The sequence below is a fragment of the Neoarius graeffei genome, chromosome 9, assembly GCF_027579695.1.
Source record: "Neoarius graeffei isolate fNeoGra1 chromosome 9, fNeoGra1.pri, whole genome shotgun sequence".
Taxonomy (NCBI): Eukaryota; Metazoa; Chordata; class Actinopteri; order Siluriformes; family Ariidae; genus Neoarius; species Neoarius graeffei.
In genome coordinates, this window is record NC_083577.1 from 36,761,219 (window position 1) to 36,781,595 (window position 20,377).

At 42.9% G+C, this 20,377-nt stretch overlaps 1 protein-coding gene across 1 annotated transcript in view; it reads left to right on the forward strand.

Moving 5' to 3' along the window:
• Positions 1 to 13,432: 13,432 nt before the first annotated feature.
• The window catches only part of otc (ornithine transcarbamylase), a 32,412-nt gene continuing 25,467 nt past the window's right edge, over positions 13,433 to 20,377 (forward strand). The window contains exons 1-7 of the mRNA XM_060928673.1: positions 13,433 to 13,503; positions 13,652 to 13,790; positions 13,963 to 14,044; positions 14,244 to 14,331; positions 14,428 to 14,581; positions 14,646 to 14,768; positions 14,879 to 14,932. Coding sequence (XP_060784656.1) covers positions 13,433 to 13,503; positions 13,652 to 13,790; positions 13,963 to 14,044; positions 14,244 to 14,331; positions 14,428 to 14,581; positions 14,646 to 14,768; positions 14,879 to 14,932 — 711 coding nt within the window. The remainder of the gene's footprint in view (positions 13,504 to 13,651; positions 13,791 to 13,962; positions 14,045 to 14,243; positions 14,332 to 14,427; positions 14,582 to 14,645; positions 14,769 to 14,878; positions 14,933 to 20,377) is intronic.

Below are 20,377 nucleotides of genomic sequence, written 5' to 3' on the forward strand. Positions count from 1 at the left end.
ATTGAGGTCTGGTTACAACCAGAATCCACCAATGTGTGATATGTATCCCCTTGAACACTTACTGGTATGTGATACATTCTGACCTGATTGGGGGTGGTTTCTGGCATGTCGGGGATCCAGATCACAGCTCCCATCTCCCTTGCAGAGCTCCGACTCTGGAGATGCTCTGACTCCCCGCCGCACCAGCACACCGGCCCAGGCTTTCCCTCTGCACCGGAGTTATGGGTGTCACTCACCTGAGAAGGAGACAACACAGAAATAGAAGAGGGAGATGGGGGGACACCATGGGTGCGATGGGCCAGCTGGGGAGGAGCCGGCTGCTGCCTCCGTGGCAGGGGAACAGGGTGGGGAGGGGAACGAGAGACAGAGGGGGAAAGGGAGAGAGAGAAGAGAAGCAAGGGGAGACGCCTCATCTGCCTGCCATCTGAGCTGCTTCCAGATGGTCCTCCACTAGCTCAATGGCTTGTTCCAGTGATGCCAGGCGATGACACTGGACCCATTCCGCCGTTCCTTCTGGAAGTCGAGAGATAAACTGTTCCAGTGCCACCAGATCGATGATCTCATTGACATCATGGTCTTCTGTCCTCAGCCACCGTCGGCAGGTGTCCCAGAGTTGCTGGCCAAATGCAAACAGCCGGCTGACCTCCTCCAATGCCAGCGTCTGGAAGCGCTGGCGATGTTGCTCCGGGGAGCGGCCAACCCGCTGCAGGACAGCTTTCCTCAGGTCAGCATACACCACTTGGCTGTCAGCAGGGAGCTACTGCACTGCGAGCTGTGCCTCGCCAGTCAGGAGCAGGAGGAGGCGCTCCACGCGCTGCTCCAGCAGCCACCCACACTCCTCGGCTGCTTGCTCCAAGAGGGCGAGGAACACTTCTGGATCGTCCTGTGGGCCCATCTTCATAAGGGTGCCGGCTGCGGTGATGGTCGATGCCCCTGCTGACGCGAGCAGATGCTAGAATGCCTGGCAATCTTACTGCTGGGCCAGCATCCAGGCTTCAAAGCGTTGCTCTTGTTCCTTTCGGAGGGCGGTCAGTGCTTGATGCTGGTTCTGCTGGGCGGTAGCGAGGGCAAGGATGAGCTCTTCGAATGGGGAGGACTCCATGGGGTGGTTCCCTTCTGTGCGTCCCAGGTTTCAGCACCACTGTAGCAGTTCCTGATGTGGGTGGAGCACAGAAGCACGGCAAGCAAGAGTTGATGGTTACACACAAACTCTTTATTTCACTTATTTTGGCTTTTCAGCTTTTACTCACTCACACACTATCACGCACACTACAAGCACACATGCGTTGTGGTCAGGAGGGGCCCTCTTCTCTGCTATCCTCCTCCTTTTATGCTCTATCCCTGCCACAAACAAACAGACACACACACACACACACACACACACACACACACACACACATTAGTTGACAGCAGGTGTAATGACTTGACCACTTACCTTCCCCAACCCTGCCCTCCATTCACAAACTGCTGCGTGGCCACGCCCCCGCTGCCACACTGACCTGTTGCCAAAGAACATCTCATCTCATCTCATCTCATCTCATCTCATCTCATCTCATCTCATCTCATTATCTCTAGCTGCTTTATCCTGTTCTACAGGGTCACAGGCAAGCTGGAGCCTATCCCAGCTGACTATGGGTGAAAGGCGGGATACACCCTGGACAAGTCGCCAGGTCATCATAGGAAAGAACATACCAAATATAGTCAAAAATCAATAAATTAATAGATAATATGTGGCACAGTGATGTAGTGGTTAGCACTGTTGCCTCACAGCAAGCAGGTCCTGGGTTCGAGCCCAACAGCCAACAAGGGCCTTTCTGTGTGGAGTTTGCATGTTCTCCCCGTGTCTGCATGGGTTTCCTCTGGGTGCTCTGGTTTCCCCCACAATCCAAAGACATGCAGGTTCTGTCGGATGTGGCAGCTGAAGATCGTTTGAAGTTGAAGTGTTTTTTTATCATTATCTCATAATGAGTCATATTAGATGAATTTGTTTATATTCAAATAAGTCTGCTTCATAAGATATCAGTTTTTGCAGCAAAGTGCATGTTAGGTCAGTACAGTATTTGACAGCTGATTTGAATAAGCAGTACCTGTTAGCTAGGACATTTAAATATGATTAAGTTTATGATCTAAATTTTAATATCTTTCATCCTTCCCAAAACAAAATACTATGCATTTTTCACACTAGAAGAAGACTTTTCAAAACCAATTCCCCTACAGTTATCAGCCTTTGCTCTACTTTACATTTACTAACAGTACTCGTAAAAGTAGCAGCTGGAATGTGGCAATAACAGTGTTGGAGAATGTGTGAGAATAAGCCTCCTGAACAGTAACACAGGAAATTTCTGTCGTTTTCTGTTTTGTACAATGTATATTGAATAAAAACACCATAAATATGCATGCTGCAGGCAGAAAATCTGCACATTTGCTAAAATCTTGTTTGATTTATCACAGTATTTCTTAATCCTGGCCCTGGAGTATCACCACCCTGCACTGTTTTCCTTCCTCTAACTCACCTTGTTCAACATAGTTCAGACTTTTTAATTAGCTATTGAGTTTAATCAGATACGTTGGGAGCAGGCATGCAGGGTGGTTGTATTCCAGGACTAGGATTGAGAAATACTGCGATAAGCCAATCAACATTTTAGCAAATGTGCAGATTTAATTTTTTAAATATATTATTGTTAACTCCAGAAATTATAAAAGACTCTCTTGCTCCTACTTGATCAGACAGTGAAGAATGGCATTTATAAGCAAGTGGCTGAAAGACTCACTTCTGTGCTCACACAGCAGTATATGACTTCCAAGAAATAAATATGTATGCTACATTAATAGATAGACACAAATTTATTGTGGGTCGGCACGGTGGTGTAGTGGTTAGCGCTGTCGCCTCACAGCAAGAAGGTCCGGGTTCGAGCCCCGTGGCCGACGAGGGCCTTTCTGTGCGAAGTTTGCATGTTCTCCCCGTGTCCATGTGGGTTTCCTCCGGGTGCTCCGGTTTCCCCCACAGTCCAAAGACATGCAGGTTAGGTTAACTGGTGACTCTAAATTGACCGTAGGTGTGAATGTGAGTGTGAATGGTTGTCTGTGTCTATGTGTCAGCCCTGTGACGACCTGGCGACTTGTCCAGGGTGTACCCCGCCTTTCGCCCGTAGTCAGCTGGGATAGGCTCCAGCTTGCCTGCGACCCTGTAGAACAGACCTGGGCATTTTCCGGCCCGCGGGCTGCATCTGGCCCTTTGGTTCATTCTGACCGGCCCGCGTAAGATTAATTAGAAATTACAAAATAAACGTATTTTCTAATTTTACCTCATGCATGGACTGAATGTGCATTGCTTTTATTTTGAAGTTGTGTTCAACAAAAACGCAATGCGTGCGACATGAACATGACATGAAATCCCACGAAAACTAATCCCGCGATAACTACTTCCGTAATTTGTCTAGACCAACCACAAACTTGCACGTCATCCTTCAAACAGTCCAGCCAATCACATAGTGTGATGTCACCAGCAGGCGCCGGAGCCCGAGCCGATCTGTAAATCTGATACCTACACCGAATGGACTGATGATCATCTGTCAGCTGTGCTTCGCATGTCCACCTCAGACATTCAACCTGACTTTGATGCACTCGTTAAAGACCAACAAAGACTAGATTTCTCTCACTGAACAAATAAAAAACTGAAAAACACCAAATGAGGTGATTAGACTACAAATGTGGGCATCATTATTATAATATGATGTATCTTGCTTGATATGTGGAGTAGAAAGACAATATTGTGATGTCTTTATTGTGTTTTGGGGTGAATGTGACTGAAAAAAAATGGTACAAACGTTCACATTTTGTTAACCATTGCTTTGGGAAATTTGATTGAATAAATGACATTTTTTGTAAGGCAACCTCGTTTTTTCCATACTCTTACCAGTCTTAGCAGCTTGTAAAAACAATGTTATTTATTGCTTTATATAAAGAAATACAATTAATATTATGCAGAATTTAATTCAGCCTTTTGGTCCGGCCCTCCACAAAATTTTCTGTTTCTCATGTGGCCCCATGGAAAAAATAATTGCCCACCCCTGCTGTAGAAGGATAAAGCGGCTAGAGATAATGAGATGAGATGAGATATTATTGTTAACTCCAGAAATTATAAAAGACTCTCTTGCTCCTACTTGATCAGACAGTGAAGAATGGCATTTATAAGCAAGTGACTGAAGGACTCACTTCTGTGCTCACACAGCAGTATATGACTTCCAAGAAATAAATATGTATGCTACATTAATAGATAGACACAAATTTATTGTGGGTCGGCACGGTGGTGTAGGGGTTAGTGCTGTCGCCTCACAGCAAGAAGGTCCGGGTTCGAGCCCCGTGGCTGGCGAGGGCCTTTCTGTGTGGAGTTTGCATGTTCTCCCCGTGTCCGCGTGGGTTTTCTCCAGGTGCTCCGGTTTCCCCCACAGTCCAAAGACATGCAGGTTAGGTTAACTGGTGACTCTAAATTGAGCGTAGGTGTGAATGTGAGTGTGAATGGTTGTCTGTGTCTATGTGTCAGCCCTGTGATGACCTGGTGACTTGTCCAGGGTGTACCCTGCCTTTCGCCTGTAGTCAGCTGGGATAGGCTCCAGCTTGCCTGCGACTCTGTAGAACAGGATAAAGCAGCTACAGATAATGAGATGAGACAAATTTATTGTCATTGCACAGTACAGGTACTCAACACTGAAATGCAGTTCAGCATCTGTCAGAAGAGCAAACAGTAGCATTGTCCAAAGTCTCAGTTGAATATGTAAATACAAACACAATTCAGGTTAACAGGAACACCTTTACAGATGCTCATATGCAGTGGCGATTCTAGGGTCTAGTGGGGCCCCAATCAGAAATTCATTGGGGGGCCCCACCACCGCCCGCCCGACCCCCCCCACCACCACCACCACCACACACGCACACACACAACAGAATTTCACTAGGACAAACTCTGGACCTTTGTAATTTTAATAAATAACCAACAAATTGTAGCAAGTATAGTTTTGTTTTATTTCACAAGTTAGAAATATTACATAAACAAACATGAACATTGTGAAGTTTTTGTAACTTTTGCAGCTTATTGTAAACAGGAAACCCGTGAGAGTCAGACTCAGCGAATGACTTTTCAAAACGCAAATTTCGATTCTTCTTCACTCTCGACTCGCAAATTTCTCTATCAACTGCTGTGCAAATTTTGACTCTCTGTCGCCACCTGGTGGGGGCCCCAAGCAGCTGATTGGCTTGCCTGGTGAGAAAAATCGCCTCTGCTCATATGCAGTTATCCAATCAGCCAATCATGTGGCAGCAGCATGCATAAAGTTATGCACATACAGGTCAAGAGCTTCGGTTAATGTTCACATCAAACATCAGAATAGGGGAAAGTGATCTCAGTGACTTTAACCATAGCATGGTTGTTGGTATCAGATGGGCTGGTTTGAGTATTTCTACTGGGAATTTTACATCCAACAATCTGTAGAGTTTACACAGAATAGTGTGAAAGAAAAAAACCCCGTCCTGTGAGTGGAGGGTCTGCAGGCTGAAACACCTTGTTGATGAGAGAGATCAGAGGAGAATGACCAGACTGGTCTGAGCTGACAGGAAGTCTACAATAAGCCAAATAAGCACTCTTTATCACCATGGTGACCAGAAAAGCATCTTAGAACACACAACACATCCTTAAGGTGGATGGGCTACAACAGCAGAAGACCACATCAGGTTCCACTCCTGTCAGCCAAGAACAAGAACCTGGGGCTTTTATGGGTACAGCCTCCCAGAAACTGGAGAGTTGAAGACTGCAAAAAGCCAGGTGATTTTTTTTTTCCTAATCTGAACCATTCATAATTTCTTTCACAAAGTATGGACATGGCCAAGGGCGTTTCTAGCTATTGAAAAGACCAGGGACTACGTCAAGTTTTCCTGGGGCTTGTATTTTTAAGGGAGATTGGCATAGATAGATTGGTGAGGTTATATCTCACTTTACATGAAATATTATCCCCCACACACATTCAGAGGTTGTGTCATCTTTATTACTGATTTTTGCACTGCTCTTTTTAAATTTACATAGTTCACTTTAGTTTCTGTCTCCTTTAGTTTTTATCAACACCCATAATGTCTCAGGAAACTGAGGCATGCATCAACTGACGATTAAACATCACTAGTAAAATTTATCATCAGTTTAATAAAAATACATCATTTCTCACTCATATCTCTCTCCTTTAGGACCACAAAGACAAATTCTCATCTCATTATCTGTAGCCACTTTATCCTGTTCTACAGGGTCGCAGGCAAGCTGGAGCCTATCTCAGCTGACTACAGGCGAAAGGCGGGGTACACCCTGGACAAGTCGCCAGGTCCTCACAGGGCTGACACATAGACACAGACAACCATTCACACTCACATTCACACCTACGGTCAATTTAGAGTCACCAGTTAACCTAACCTGCATGTCTTTGGACTGTGGGGGAAACTGGAGCACCCGGAGGAAACCCACACGAGGAGAACATGCAAACTCTGCACAGAAAGGCCCTCGCCGGCCACAGGGCTCGAACCCAGACCTTCTTGCTGTGAGGCAACAGCACTAACCACTACACCACCGTGCCGCCCAAGACAAATTCTAAGCTACATTATTATATTACAACATTCAAAATCCCAGATGACATCCTATCTCACAAGACTATGATCATGTAAATGTCTTCCAAGTTTCTCTCTCTCACACACACATAAATACCATTTTCTCCAATGCATCCAAGCTCAGTTGACTGCAGCAGCTCACTTATGGTATCTGGACAACACACATTTATGTTGACATTAATATTGCATGGCAAAACAAAAAAACTATTTTATCCCTATATGTGACTAATATGCCAAAGGCTGGCTATGGGATGGTCGGCTGGCTGGTTCTGCGTAGGCTACATGTAGCATTAAAACAAATTATGTCAGGGCAACTATTGATGTCTACATGAACACATATTGTTGCTGGTCTGTTAAATAAACTTAGTCAGGGCAAATAAACCACCACTGCAGATATTCATGAAACCACTCGAACTTTTGAGCTTGCCTGGCACACTAATCATGCAGACCCTACGCTGTAAATTCAACATAACCAGGCTACACGGAGAGGTTTCTGCGCATCAACACCATTTGATAGGTTGCATTGTTGATGTATTCTGTATACACCCATGGTTAATGACTTACCATCTGTTTTCATCTTGAAAAATCTAACAATAGTGGATTGTTTTATTTTTTTTTGAAGTCGTCTTCCAACCAATTCTGAATGTTGTTCTTCTGTTGGCAGTTACCAAAATTTTGAATGTGTATTGTGCAGCGCTCGATTATGAGCCCCCCCAAACTTTGGACGCTGCAAGTCAAGTTCTAATCAGTTTCAGTCAGTTGTTTTCTGTTAATCTTACTTTTTTTGAGGGTGGAAATACCCAGGCCTATAGCCCCAAGTGATAGGGCCTAATGACGCCACTGGACGTGGTGCTCAATAGAAACTGTTAAAAGAACAAACCTTTGAGAAACTAGATAGGTATTAGAGAGAAGAGGAAAAGACACAGAATTGGAAGACGGTCAGAGGAAGTAGATGTAAACAATTAGTTAAACAAGTGGATAAAACTATTAGTTGGAGTGAGAAACTGACTATTCTTCTTTTAAGTTTCTTCTTCTTCTTTGATGGAATGTGGAGCATTATGAAAGAACTATATTTTAGTAGTATGGCATACAGGATTATTAATGAAGTGTAGGAAACTTTGCACTAGCACAAAATGTGTTCAACAACTATAAAGTTTCCAGTAGTTTCTTTGTGCATGAGGTCTTTTATGGTCTAGATACTATGGTGTAATGTTTTCCCAGAACTGAGTGTTCTGAGGAGCAAAGGTTCTTCCTGCTGGACTTTCTTGTTTCTTCTCACAACTGCTTGTGGTTTAGGTTCATGTCCTTGCTTCTTCTTTTACTACAAGTTATTGTTCACTGTCTTCCTTCTTCTTCACTTCAGCTTTCCTAACTTTTTTTCTTTACACTTTGCTGTCTCCTTTTCATCATTGCTATCTCATGTTTGTCTCCTGCAGAGTCACGGCCCTCCTTTCCATTTCTTTAAAAATTTCCATCTTCTGTGGCTTGCTCTCCATTTCCATGGTGATGTACTTTGTCTTACATCTTTTTTCTCCTTTATCTTCTTCATCCTTAGCTTTATTGCTTATCCTTTTACTCCCCACCTCTCATTCCTGTCCCATTTGCTCTATAGCTTTAGTGAATCTCATCTTTTTCAGGTGGTTCAAGACTCCCACTCCCTCTCCTTCTTTAGTAAAGGTTTCCTTTTTAGTAAAGAATAGTCAGTTTCTCACTCCAACTAATTGTTTTATCCACTTGTTTAACTAATTGTTTACATCTACTTCCTCTGACTGTCTTCCAATTCTGTGTCTTTTCCTCTTCTCTCTAATACCTATCCAGTTTCTCAAACTCTATGATGTCCTGCCTTATAGCTTTCCTCATCTATTATGCTCATCTGTCTCCTGATCCAGACTGATTAGTCCACAGTTGTGCTGTTCTGCAATTTTTAACAATGTCTGAGGATGCTGATTTGAATTTGTTTCCCAGGGTGATAAGAAAAAAAGATAAAAGGAAAATGACTGTTCTTCCTCATTGGTATAGGCATGTGCTGCTTCAATTAGTAGCAGTGCAGAGCCAAAAAAAAGGCAATAAAACAGAGACCATATACATATAGCACAGTTCACCTTGAGTACAGTGGTGGCTGGTAGTCATTCAAACAGGGGAGGCTGGTCGGTTACGATATTTCCAGATTTTAAAAGAAAAAAGAAAAAACACATCAATTTTGCCCATACTCTTGCCTCTGATCTGGCTGATTGTTGGCAGGGTCACAAACTGTGAAATAACAGGTTCTTTTGGCCCATTAGCCTACTGTCCAATATACATGATGGTGGTGTTGGGGGGGGTATATTTTAACATTTTATATTTTAAAATTGTGGCATGTTGTTTAAAAATTGATCATTATTGAAAGCAGCTCTTTGTCAGGAACCTCAGCAGTAACAGCAGAGTGTTCTGGAATAGGCACAAGCACTGACCTTGGGGAGCCAAACATAGAGCTGGGTGCCACACATTTCATTCAATGACACTTTCCCTATATTTTACTTATTTTGACTGAGAAATGTTTTATTGACAATTTTGATAACCCTTCACTTTTAATCCAGGTCTGTAGTATTAAATGTTCTCGGCTGTGTTTTTGTTTAAAAATGTTTTCCAAATTGTAGCTGTGTTTAATTCATATCCAGAAAAATATATATTCCAATATAATATACTCAGCATAAACATTTTAAATAGATTCTATATTTTTGGTCCATCCATGACATATTACTAAAGTAGCCTATTTACTGTTGTTGATGTGGGTCACTTGCTGTTAGCCAATTCACTTTCTCGTACCAGGAGAGCTGAAAGGAACGAGTATTATTCCCTACCTTTTTCACCAAGTCAATTTGAGGCGTTGGTCTACCCTGCTCTTTAATTTTAATTTTTTTCCTTGAAAGGAAGACTGGCAAATGGCTTCGCCAAAATTAAATCAACAATGCATGGCATCCGTGCGCAGCTTTCTTGCTAGCTGACTAGCCCCCTCAAGTTCAAGTTCAGTCACTCAAATAAACGAAATTTCTGGAACTAAGATAGCAAACTTGACAACACTATATTTACACTTTATTTACAATGAAAATATATACAAACTAAAAAAGCTGGTAGAAACCGTATGTAATGAATGAAATCGAAATGTAAGCTGATCTCTTACAATACACCACACCACTTGCAAATCCGCATGGGACTGAACTGAAATTCACCGCTGCCTGTCTATATTTGAAACGAGCTGTCAATCAAAGAAAATATCTGGCTGCTGTCACCAATCACCAGTCTCCTCGCGGAAAGCTTTGCCATGTCCCTCCCACTGTGAGGCTGGGAGTCCGGTGGGCGGGCGTTTTCGCAGTATTTGTCCAATAATCGTCTTGCATTTTGATATTAAAAAGCGCATAGCTCCCAAATGCCATTGAAGTCCACTGAGGCTGGGCTGCATCGCGTTGTCACGAGGGGGAAAAACTCACGCACACATTAGGCGAACTGGGGAAAGTTATAACAGAATGATTTCGCAGTGTAGTTGGGTTGAGCACATATATTTCTATGATTCTGGATCTGAAATAGCAATGTTATAAGGTCGGCTATAACATAAGCCTAGCGCAATTCATCCTACACGATGTTCATCATTTTTAGAGGAGGCTGAGCCTCCCTCGTTGTCTTAAAGCAGTCGCCCGTGCTTGAGTATTAGAGCTTAGATTATTCGATAATTCATTTTCTCTTTCCTTTCCTCAGACATTCATGTCTCAGTTTGTATCTCGGCATGTCTGGCAGATATCCCAAATGAACTGAATTCCAGTAAAACTGAGCTGATGTCTGTACCTGGAGAACCTCACATCAAGCTCTTGTAATTTTACTAGAGAAATCCATCTAACACCATCTGACAGTGCTCAAAATCTTAAGTTAAGGTCACACATAGCTGGTTGATCCGTGAGAACTGTGACTGGGGCTACCTTGGCCATTCTGACAGATTTTGGAGGCGATCCATTGCATACATTTGGGTGGAGTAAACATGTAAATAAAGCCACAGTAGCCGTGACGGTAGCGACAGAAGACAACCAATGGCAGCAGTGATGAATAGCATTGTATGGCCTTATGGCAATGATGGCAGTGTGTATGGTTTACATGGCTGTAGTACAGCATAGCCACAGCAAGATGAAATAAGCCACACCCCTGAGGCAAACTCTTCACTTTCTGCAGAATGTTGTTCCATGAACATTTTAAGCTTGATGGTTGCGACGGAATGCTACAGTAACCCCTGGTAGCTCACATAAGCCTCACATATGCCTCAAGGATGCACAAGGATGCTCACAGATGCCTTCACGGTTGTGACAGATGAATTCATCTGGCACCTGACCCAGAGCAATTTTCAACACGACGAAACTTTCCAGGGATGGAAGCCACGCCCTCCTGGTTGTGAAGGTAGCTCCCTGGTTCTCAAGTATTCCAATGGAAACGCCTTGAACATGTGTCTTGTCTACCGCCCTTTACTGTGAAGTGATTCCAACTATGTGAGACCTTAGCTTTAGTGTAGTTCTGGACAACCAGCTATCATTCTCTGCTCATATTTGTGTTCATGTAATGTAATTTTTTTCAGGGCAAGTCAGGGGGTGGTGAATTGTGTGTGTGGATAGATGTGTGATGAGGTGTTGGTTAGGGGATGATGGGCCTGACCAATTCAAAATGTGTTCTGCAGTGCATGTGTGAGGAAACATTGAATAAAGACATACCCTGAACTGATGTAGCTGAGGACTTATCACACAGTCTTAGCTACATGAATAATTCTGAAATGTAAATAGCTCGCTAATTGACACTCAGTGTAACCTACTACATAGCTTGTAGAAGCCATTTAACAGTTATTCCATGAAACCAAGTCATACATGAGCTGATAGCCGACGAGGCACGTAGTGCCAAGTTGGCTATAAGCCATATATGATGAGATTGAGTGGAATAACTGTTTTATTCTATCCACATTCACTGGAGTTTGAGAAACAGAGCATTTTTATTTTTTGCAAATTCGATACATAAAAACTGGACACAAATCGTCTGACAAAATCATTTCCGCTTAGAATGTAAACAAGCTAGCGAAATGACAGTAGCAATTTGTGAAAAATGTTATAATAATAATTCTCAAAAAATAAAACAAGATACACCACCATTCAAAAGTTTTCGGTCACTTTGAAATTTCCTTATTTTTGAAAGAAAACCACTGTTCTTTTCAATGAAGATCACTTTAAACTAATCAGAAATACACTCTATACATTGCTAATGTGGTAAATGACTATTCTAGCTGCAAATGTCTGGTTTTTGGTGCAATATCTCCATAGGTGTATAGAGGCCCATTTCCAGCAACTCTCACTCCAGTGTTCTAATGGTACAATGTGTTTGCTCATTGCCTCAGAAGGCTAATGGATGATTAGAAAACCCTTGTACAATCATGTTAGCACAGCTGAAAACAGTTGAGCTCTTTAGAGAAGCTATAAAACTGACCTTCCTTTGAGCAGATTGAGTTTCTGGAGCATCACATTTGTGGGGTCGATTAAATGCTCAAAATGGCCAGAAAAATGTCTTGACTATATTTTATATTCATTTTACAACTTATGGTGGCGGCACGGTGGTGTAGTGGTTAGCGCTGTCTCCTCACAGCAAGAAGGTCCTGGGTTCAAGCCCCGGGGCCGGCGAGGGCCTTTCTGTGTGGAGTTTGCATGTTCTCCCCGTGTCCGTGTGGGTTTCCTCCGGGTGCTCCGGTTTCCCCCACAGTCCAAAGACATGCAGGTTAGGTTAACTGGTGACTCTAAATTGACCGTAGGTGTGAATGTGAGTGTGAATGGTTGTCTGTGTCTATGTGTCAGCCCTGTGATGACCTGGCGACTTGTCCAGGGTGTACCCCGCCTTTCGCCCGTAGTCAGCTGGGATAGGCTCCAGCTTGCCTGCGACCCTGTAGAGGGATAAAGCGGCTACAGATAATGAGATGAGATGAGATGAGAACTTATGGTGGTAAATAAAAGTGTGACTTTTCATGGAAAACACAAAATTGTCTAGGTGGCCCCAAACTTTTGAACGGTAGTGTATGTTCTTACCATCAAATACTTTCATTCCATATTTTGTTGCTTTTTTTGTATATTTTGGGGTTTTGTTTATCGAGTAGAGTTTTTATTTCGTCCTCGGTCGGTTCAGTAACGCTCCACCATTTTGATTTTCTCTACTCACGGTATATGAACTGATATCCTAGTAGTAGAGTAGCCAATCAGAGCGTGTGATTGCTCATATCCAGTGAATGTGGATGGAATAATAGTTCATACCCGATCAGGGCTTCTCAAACTTGGAGCTTGGTATTAAGCTCATTATTCAAGTATGTGTCCATACTGCAGTTTTTATTCATACAGAACAATTACAAGTTTATTATTTCGTATTATTTATATTGTTTTGTTGATAAAGTTTTGGGTTAAAAACATTTAATTCAAGTGACTAGACAAACCGGATTATAACCAAAGTCATTTGAGATTCAGCATGAGACAACTGGGGAAAACTGCAACTACTACTTTAACAGCCTGAGGTTGTGCGGTTCAGCCCCCGAGACAGTTAATGTCAGTTGAGGGCACAAGTGGGCGGGGTTTACGAGCGCTTTATGGGCGTGTCCTCACATGAAGAATGAGCACGAGCAGTTGAAGGTGTCCCGCCCTCATCGTGCGCGAGGACTGAGGAGATTTTATAGAGAGAAGGTGTGATATAATAATAATAATAATAATAATAATAATAATAATAATTCTCAGTGCTATACACCCCAAACAGCATGTTTCCATTCAGGAACACCTTTGTGAACAGTCTCAAAACTGTCTTATCCAAACAGGCAAGGAATTTTAGGTAAGTGTCATAAAATGTGTTTTTATAGCTCATAATAAGTAGTAAATGCTCTTGTTGGCAGTGAGAAAGCTGTTAGTGTGCAGACAGTACATATGAAAGTCAGATACACTGTAATTAACAATATAGCTAAGGTGTTCTATGACACCAGGGTGGGGAGGACATGCTCAGGATCTGTGAATTTGAAGGGACGCAGTTTTCTGACCCTGAAAGACTTCAACCCAGATGAGATGAAGCACATCCTGTGGGTATCTGCTGACCTGAAGCATCGACTCAAGCGTGAAGGACAGGTATCAATCAGTTTAATTCAAGAGTGACTGCAAAAGTCCAAATCTGTGCTTTTCATTCATCGTTCATTTGGTTGTCTTGGCACAAACAAAACTGAAATGGCATCGAGGATGATGGTCATTTGTTTTTGTGCTTAGAATTTATTTAATGATTTATGTTTATTCATATTTGTAGTATCTTCCTCTCCTGCAAGGCAAATCTATTGCCATGATATTCGAGAAGAGAAGCACTAGGACCCGCATGTCAACTGAAACAGGTGCAAAAGAGAGAGGTGTGTGTGTGTGTGTGTGTGTAAGTTAGTAAGGGTGTATGTGTTTCAGGCATGAGTAAGTGAATGAGGGTCAAGCAACATGGTCACTGAGCACACTGAATACTAGTGCATAGTGAATAGTAAGCAAAACACAAAAATGGCACATACAGTTTGTATGTGTGTGTGTGTGTGTGTGTGTTCCCAGGGTTCACTCAGTTGGGTGGTCATCCATGTTTCCTCACCCCTCAGGACATTCACCTGGGTGTAAATGAGAGCACAAAAGACACAGCCAGGTTTGAACACAAATTTACACATACATGTACATACACATACCTCATTAATTCATAGTTCATCTTTATATACTCTGCAGTTGTGTGTGTGTGTTGCAGAGTGCTCTCAAGCCTGACTGATATTGTATTAGCCCGGGTGTACAGCCATTCTACTTTGGAGCAGTTGGATAAGGAAGCCTCTGTACCAATCATCAATGGCCTCTCTGATCTTTACCATCCTATACAGATACTAGCTGATCTGCTCACTCTGCAGGTACAAATACACACACACGCTCATTTAGCATTGATAGGTCTCCTTATCGTTTGCTCTTTTGTAGGAGCATTATGGTTCTTTGAAGGGGCTGACAGTGTCTTGGATAGGTGATGGAAACAATGTCCTCCACTCCCTCATGATGTCATTGGCCAAACTGGGTGTCAATCTGAGAATAGCCACACCAAAGGTTTGCACTTCTGACTGTTTAAGACTATACAAATGCATGTCTCTGTGCACTAACACATGCAGCAGAAAGTAATTAAAGCACTTCTCTAACCTACGCTCTCTCCTACTCAGGGTTATGAGCCAGATGCTAACGTCACTCAGGAGGCACTGCGTCTCTCTAAGCAGGTATATGACCAGAGGGCTCTGTATAACACTTTTTTAAATTGCATTGAAACTAAGTCTCACATTTCCAAATTCCTGTTTCTGCTAATCAAAAAGCACCGTTCCGACAAATAAGGAACCTTATTTTTTTGTTATTTACTATTTAAAAAAGGAAAATGTGAACATTGACTCTAAACTCTCAGAGCTGAAACTGCAGCAACTAAACTGACCTGAGTTTCCCAAAGGCATTGTAGCACAAAGATCATCATTAAATGGTAGAGCGAGCAGCACAATGAACGCTCTCTCTCCTAGTTAAGAGGCTTTTGGGAAACTCACCCCTGGGTGGTGTGTCAGTGCGGTATGGTTGGGAATGCAGGGATCGTGTTAACACAGAAATCGTGCACTTTTATGCACAAAAATGACAAAAAATGCATGTTTAGAATTTTAATGCATCCCAGGACGCAGGGCTCCTACTTGAAGAATTTTTCCTGATTGCCTTGGCAAATCTGTTAGCTTATGTTGTTTAACAAACAAAGCAAAAGGGAACAGAACGAAAAGGTCACAACATCGTGGTCACTTTCACATGACATCATCACAACTGTGAATTTGTTGACGCGGCCATGTTGCCTGGTGAGCTTTGTGTTTGCCAGCAATCGGCACAAGTGTACACGAGCGATTGTAAGCCCAGTTCAGTAAACATCTACCGGTACAGATAAATGTGGAGAAGTTACATCTAAAAGAATAATTCCAGAGACCTGTAGTGCTTTTGGATGTAATAACAGACGTGGAGATAAGCCTGGTTTAACTTTTCACCACTTCCCAGCGAACCCGGAAGGACAAGAAAAATGGTGAGCTGCAGTTAAACAAGAAGACTGGATGATTAAAAACATTCCCATGTGTGTGGAGAACATTTTATATCCAGTTAGTGTGAAAGCTCTGTGCAACGTTAAAATGTATCTGGATGTGGGCTTTGGATGTGATATATTTTATTAGCAGCATGTTTTGTTATGTACTGATAATGTAGACTTGGCTAAACACTATAAAGTATGCTAGATCTTGGCTGGCCCTGGCTTGTTTATTACTATTAGAAGTCCACGTTTGAGTTTACCTTTATTATAATAAGTTATTTTTCTTGATCAGGAATTTCCAATAACATTCCAGCAAACCTGCGTTGATATATTGGTAGGCATCTGTATTTTCATAAACCTTTAGTATCTCCAGTGTGTTTAGAAGTCCAAATACTAAATATCAGTGTAGGTACAGTCCGATTTCTCTTTAAAAACTAAATTTCCCATCAGCCCACACCATGTCCTCTACGAAGACATAAATAATGGAACGACACTTCCGCTCTTTCTCTTTGGTGTCTGGATCCAAGCCATCTGGACGCAGAAAAGAGAGACCCTCCACCAGAAAACCAGATAAAGACGTCTTTTTCTTTCTTTCTTGCAAGATCCACGATTTAGCGCGATTTCTTTCTTACCCTTGGCCAAGGTAAACTCCAGAGTCGCGCGAGCTTTAAACTCAACCTGAGTTACAACCGGTTTATTCGTATTAGAAGTGACGTCACGGGGGTGTCGTGGCTCAGGTGGATAAGGCGCCATACCATAAATCCGGGGACCCGGGTTCGATTCCGGCCTGAGGTCATTTCCCGATCCCTCCCCGTCTCTCTCTCCTGCTCATTTCCTGTCTCTACACTGTCCTATCCAATAATAAAGGTGAAAAAAGCCCCCCAAAAAATCTTTAAAAAAAAAAAGAAGTGACGTCACGACTGCTGCCCAAATGCAGTTTTAATTTGTAATTAGGAGCGACCAGAATTCCTCCTGATTGAAGCGCTGTGCACATTCATTTTAATCAGAGACTTTTCTTCTCATCACGAGCCACGACGCGTCGGATCAAGAGAAGTTCTCTGTCCACGGAATTGATCCACGGAATCGACTCACGTGCTCTACAACGGCGAATATCTCTTCATATCTGGCTAAAGAATATTGAGTAAGGCTTTGGCATTTGGGCATAATAAAGATCAGTCTTAGGAATTTAGCTTTTATTGAAATAGTGTGAATTTAAACCCAGGTTTATCTGTTACACTGTTAAACATGCAGCGTGTTGAATTGATCTGTTTTGTTTTTAATATCTCAATTAGATAGGCTGTGCATGTCTCTCTCTCTCTCTTATTCCTTACTAATATCCTCAATTTCATTCTTATTATACATTTTGACCTTATCAAGATTTCAGTGAATTTGATAATGTTATAAAGTAGGTGGAATTCCTTTGTCTCAAGGCAAACCACGGGGGGGGGAGACTCACCTTCCCCCCAACACCTCAGATAACATTCCAAACTTTATAGCCCCCTCACACACACACACACACACACACACACTGGCTCTCCCTTTCACAGATAACATTCCAAACTTTATAGCCTCTCACACACACACACACACACACACACACACACACAGAGGGCGGCACAGTGGTGTAGTGGTTAGCGCTGTCACCTCACAGCAAGAAGGTCCGGGTTCGAGCCCCGTGGCCGGCGAGGGCCTTTCTGTGTGGAGTTTGCATGTTCTCCCCGTGTCCACGTGGGTTTCCTCCGGGTGCTCCGGTTTCCCCCACAGTCCAAAGACATGCAGGTTAGGTTAACTGGTGACTCTAAATTGACCGTAGGTGTGAATGGTTGTCTATGTGTCAGCCCTGTGATGACCTGGCGACTTGTCCAGGGTGTACCCCGCCTTTCGCCCATAGTCAGCTGGGATAGGCTCCAGCTTGCCTGCGACCCTGTAGAACAGGATAAAGTGGCTAGAGATAATGAGATGAGAAGACTCAAGCACAGCGAAATTCCTCCTCTGCATTTAACCCATCTGAACTGGTGAATGCGCACACACACACAGAGAGAGTATGCAGAATAAATAATAAATAAATACATTTGTGGGTAAATTATATGGCTGTTTGATGCATGTATGTTTCAGCTTTTGGATGTAACTCGATCTGCTGATATAAAATAAAATGTTTATTCATTTCAGAGAGATTGTACTGACTGCAGTCGTCTCAGTTTTCATTATCAACTGTCGTGGCTGTTTCTTTGTTTACCCGGAGATATGGTGGATGCTGCATGATAAACAAAAATCTGTGATGTCACTGAAAGTCCTCTATATTCTATTCTGGGTTAAATATTCACAAAGAAAAACCTTTAACTCCATGGACTGTCAGTGAAAAAAATGGTAAGATTGTGGCCGCACACTAGCCATACAGTCACCATGTGCAGCCACGATCTTGCCATTTTTTTCATGTGTGTATGTGTATATATGTTATATTACAGTGCCTTGCAAAAGTATTCATCCCCCTTGATGTTGTCCTGTTTTGTCGCATTACAAGCTGGAATCCAAATGGATTTGGGGGGTTAGCACCATTTGATTTACACAACATGCCTACAACGTTAAAGGTGAAAATTGTTGTTTTATTGTGTGACAAACAATAATTAAGATGAAAAAACAGAAATCTGGAGTGTGCATAGGTATTCACCCCCCCAAGTCAATACTTTGTAGAGCCACCTTTTGCTGCAGTTAGCGCTGCAAGTCTCTTGGGGTACGTCTCTATTAGCTTAGCACATCTAGCCACTGAGATTTTTGCCCATTCCTCAAGGCAAAACTGCAATCTTCAAGTTATGCCACAGATTCTTAATTGGATTGAGGTCTGGGCTTTGATATGTTACTTTTTGCGTTAACGTATTACATTGGACCTAAAACTTTCCACCTGACCTAGCTTCCTGCCGCTGGTTACCGCAACTTGAGTGTATCACCTGGGGTGTACCGGAGTAAATGCTTGGTGTTTATTTTGAGTGAACTGTCGTGGAACTATCCCTCTGCTACCTCTGGATATTTTAGCCGACTATTGGAAAACTGTCCTGCAAAAAATACGGAGTGTACCTGATATGCTGGTGGACTGCAATGCTGTGCATACCTGACATCTGCCCCTGCCCTGGATTATCTGCCTTGGGTCAGGGTTGGCCTGAATCGCTTTATGGACTTTCTGTTAGCAGCCTCTGCCCTGGCTGCCACCGAGGGTTGGTCTGCTGGTATAATGCCTGCCTGCGCCGTGTCGGTGCGAGCCCTCTCTGGGGTATTCTACTGGGCCTGCTTGGTAAGTTACTTGCTTACTGCTTAGTGGGTGAGTCTCTTGCTTGTGCATGACAGTGGCTTCTCCTGTTGGCTAACGCACCAAACTGGCTGTGCGAGCCCTCTCTTGGGTCTTCATGTGACTGGCTGTCATTTTGCTCTGGCTTGTCCACTGGCTGTTGCCATCTCAACCCTCTCTACATCTGTGCGTAAAGTGGGGTTCCTCGCCAATGGTCATGGCCCTAAAATACTCGGTGGTGTTCTTACACAGCTTGCGAAAGAACACTTATGGATTTCCTGACGACCTCAAAATGCACCAACACCTTGGTATTATTCGTCGTCCAAAATACACCCACAGAGGCTCTAGGAGGAACTTTGCCTGCTATAGCCACCCCAATGACATCGACTCCCTCTGGAGTTTGCGCCGCAAATACTCGCCTGCTCGTAGGCCTACTGCAGACCGACCAGCTGACGTGAACAATTTGCGCACTGTGAAGTACACCTTGCCTTCTCAAAATTGCAACCAAACTTTTTCATCTTTTGCTCTTTTAAATGTGAGATCGTTAAACAACAAAGGACCTTTTATTAATGATGTTATCATAGATTTGAACTTGGACTTTTTGTGTCTAACGGAAACGTGGCAAGCTCCTAATGACTTTATAGCACTAAATGAAGCTGTGCCTGCTGGTTATACATTTATTGACAAGCCCCGGCTATCAGGTCATGGGGGTGGATTGGCTGTGCTTTATCGTTCTTGCTTTAAGCCTGTATATGTGACTTTAAAGGATTTTACATCTTTTGAAAGTCTTGCTCTTAGTTTTAATGGTAGCCAACCACTACTTATTTTACTTGTATATAGGCCCCCGAAAGCGTCAACTGTTTTTATTTCTGAATTTTCTGATCTTCTTTCCTCTGTCTGCCCTAAGTACTCATCTATCCTAGTTTTAGGGGATTTTAATATACATGTTGATTCTAACCACTGTAATTTCTCAAGCCAGTTCTTGAATGTTTTAAATTGTTTTGACTTGGATCAGCATGTAAATTTTCCCACACACGTGAAAGGTCACACACTGGATCTTGTATGCACTAGTGGAAAAGCCCCATCTGATATGTCATCTAAAGACCTTGCCATCTCTGACCACACAGCTGTTCTTTTTGGTTTTGCTATCCCTGAGCCTCAGTCTCGTATGCGCTCAAAGCGCTCCATTACATACAGAAACATAAAACACATAAACACTGCTGAGCTCACTAGTTTATTACAAACACGGCTTATGTCAGAGTCTTATAGCTCCCACTTGGATGACCCATTGCTGATTTACAACTTCCATCTCTCTGAAGCACTGCATCAACTTGCTCCCTT